Source organism: Benincasa hispida, chromosome 4 (assembly GCF_009727055.1).
Source record: "Benincasa hispida cultivar B227 chromosome 4, ASM972705v1, whole genome shotgun sequence".
NCBI lineage: Eukaryota > Viridiplantae > Streptophyta > Magnoliopsida > Cucurbitales > Cucurbitaceae > Benincasa > Benincasa hispida.
The window spans coordinates 36,946,239-36,949,314 of record NC_052352.1 but is presented as its reverse complement, the minus strand read 5'-3'; the positions used below and the strand labels follow the sequence as shown (position 1 = coordinate 36,949,314).

At 34.5% G+C, this 3,076-nt stretch overlaps 1 protein-coding gene across 1 annotated transcript; it reads right to left on the bottom strand.

Moving 5' to 3' along the window:
• Positions 1–442: 442 nt before the first annotated feature.
• On the bottom strand, positions 443–2,387 carry LOC120075898 (ankyrin repeat-containing protein ITN1-like). The gene is made up of 2 exons (XM_039029639.1): positions 1,746–2,387; positions 443–1,542 (listed from the first exon to the last, which is right to left on the bottom strand). Exons 1-2 carry the CDS (start codon positions 2,328–2,330, stop codon positions 685–687), a joined length of 1,443 nt encoding a protein of 480 aa, XP_038885567.1. The 5' UTR covers positions 2,331–2,387; the 3' UTR covers positions 443–684.
• Positions 2,388–3,076: the final 689 nt, after the last annotated feature.

Below are 3,076 nucleotides of genomic sequence, written 5' to 3'. Positions count from 1 at the left end.
AAGATACTCCCCTTTCATATACATGGACAAAAAAATATTTTTTAATCACTTCTCCTTTAAAAAAAATTGACATATTTCAATTTTCTATTGAATGTAGTAGGTAGGTGTAACCATTTTACTATTAAATATAATTTGCAACGTAACTTGTTGGAATGGTAAAAGATAATTGTATAGATAAATACATTCTAAAAATATGTAAATGTTGTGTAATTTTTTAGAGAGCTCTATTTCTTAGGTTATTAATTAGTATTATCTAGAATTGTCTATTGATACTTATAAATAGAGATGAAATGTGGAGAATCAAATTTCTAACCTTGAAGATTAATGATATAATATTAAATTTGTCTTTATCTATAATTTTTGGATCAATTAGTGATTTAATATAGTACTGAAGTGTTATGTTTAAAAGTCCATGCAAGATAACAATAAGCCATTATATGTCATATAAGTTAAAAAAGAACTATTACCAAATACTTAGTACGCTGATATTTTTCTGATTGAATCGAAAAAAGAAACAAAAACATTATAAACAGTTCTTTTGTCTGGCCAATTTTGGAACAAATGAGAAACAATAAAGAAAAACATTATAAATAGGATATCTATTGTCTGGCCAATTTTGGAACCAGGATGTGTAGAACTAAAAGGGAGCAATACTTGACTGCTAGCGGAGAGCAGAATTATATATCATAGCGGAGGAGTATCTGGGTTTTCAGTAGATTTATTCTGTCGAGAATGAACGTAGAAGAGCTTCCCAACCAAGAAAAGTACCATGGAAGAAGTCACAACGGCAGCGACAATAAACGAAATCAAAGAGATGACGGAGTCCGACTTTAGCCGCGGAGTACCGGAGATAGAACCTCCTGCAAGTTGTGGAGATGGAGCCAGAGAATTGGAGTTGGAGGTTGCAGGTTGTGGTAGTGGAGTGAAAAACCTTATGGAATATCCATAAGTGAAAGCCATGGAACACACAGCAGCACACATAGTCATGATCAAAACCCTCATGCAAATACGTTTTTGAGGCAACCCAATGAGAATCATCACAATTGCAATGAATGAAGTCATGAACCCTACTGTGTTAGACAAAAGATACTTATTGTATGTTGCTTTGTCCTTTCCGGCCATTACCGATGTTCCTGCCGTCTGTCTTGGATTTCCCGATGCATTATCGTCTTGCCAAATCCCACCGGGAGGGTTCATTCCAGCTTGAAAAGCCATTGTTGCAATTAGGGATGCTACAACCATTAGTGATTCTTGCTTCATTAACCACCCGCTTGTTTCGTTCTTAAACCACCAATCTCCATTGTGGAATAAGGCTGAAAAAGCCCATCTAAGACCTGTCTTTTTGTTTTTCCTGACACGAGAAGACGGCGACGATGGTTGTTTGTTTGTGGTTCGGACGGCATTGGCGGCTATGAGAGCTTCTGCAATGTCCATGTCCTTTAATTCTCTATGGCTTTGAGTTAGAATGTCAAGAGCTGTTAACCCATTTGAAGTTTTTGCATTTACTTCGATTCCAGTATGGTTGATTAGATATTGTACTATCTGCAATTAGAAAAGGATCAATTTGCCATACATAAATTAATGAATATGTTATCCATATTAGCATCAAATTAATGTAAATTGAGCAATAATGATATACTGTATTATTTACTGTGTTGCAATTTTGATTGGAAGCAATAAAATAAAATTTGAAATTAAAGTAAAATGAGTAGAAAATTAAAAAAGAATGATCAAATAATGATAACCTGAAGTTGTTTGTTGGAGACGGCTAAATGAAGGATAGTGAAGCCGTAATCATCCTGAGTATTGATAAAATCACCGTCTTTCACTGCCATAGTTTCAATCAACATCTCGAGAGCCTCCAGCTGTTTGTACTTCACACATAAATGCAACACCGTTCCGCCGTCGTCCACTGCAGTTCGAGCAGCTGTGGGTCTGACTCGAACGAGCTCGGCCAAGACATCGACCCGGCCTTTGATGGCGGCAAGGTGAATAGGGTTGCGCCCATCTTCGTTGCAGATAGAACACATATCAGGATCAACTCGCACCAGAATTTTGACAATGTCTAAAAACCCTTCGGCGGCGGCACAGTGGAGGGCGGAACAATGGCGAGAATCCGAGTCTTTGGCCAGCTGAGGCCTTCGCTTGAGAATCTCGTCCACAAATGTCACGTGACCATGAAGAGCAGCCACGTGCAGAGGAGTCTCGTTGAAGTCGTTGAGGTTGAGTCTGGCAAGTAACATTGGATCTTGTTGGAGTAACTCTAACAACGTCGTTACGTTTCCTTCAATGGCGGCTTCATCAAGTCTCTTTCTTCTACTTTCTGCCATTAATTTTCTCTCTACTTTTTTTTTTTTTTTTTTTTTTCCTTCTCTGATGAGTTTGTTGATATGGATTTTGCTACCATTACATGTATATATATAAAGAGTCGAACAAGGGTGACGTGGATTCGTTGAAGTTTCATAGGACATGTAAATGTTTTCATTCCTCCAACATCTCAAGCTTAAACGTTTTACGAGGCGTTCAAAAATCGTATAGTTTTGTCAATTCATTTACCTTCGCGTTGAATTCAAATAAATTAAATTTTTATGTATGGATTTATCTAAAATAATTCAAATTAACTCAATTATATTATTAATTTTTAAAAGTATGTTTTTTGTCTAATGATATGATTATTTATACATATTATTTATTTTAATGTAATTATTTTTTGGATAATTTATTCTCCAAGAATTTTTAAAAATATTTTTTTAGCATTTTGAAAAGAAAATTTTTATAATATAAATTGAAATCGAGTTGTTAATTTTTATTCAATATATCAAGATAATTAAATAAAGTTTTTACTTATTTCTTCCTCAAAAATTTAAATGATTTAACCTAAGTAACTCGAAACAACCCAATCAAAATGTTTCATGAAGTGGCTTGGTTCATTATTTATGATAAGGGTTATTTGATTATAGAAACTTATCCCCAAACAATTAAGTTGAATATAAAATGTGTTCCAACCCAAATCAATTCAACCCACGATCACCTCTAATGAACATAAATTTAATATTATATCATCTAATATTCTTTC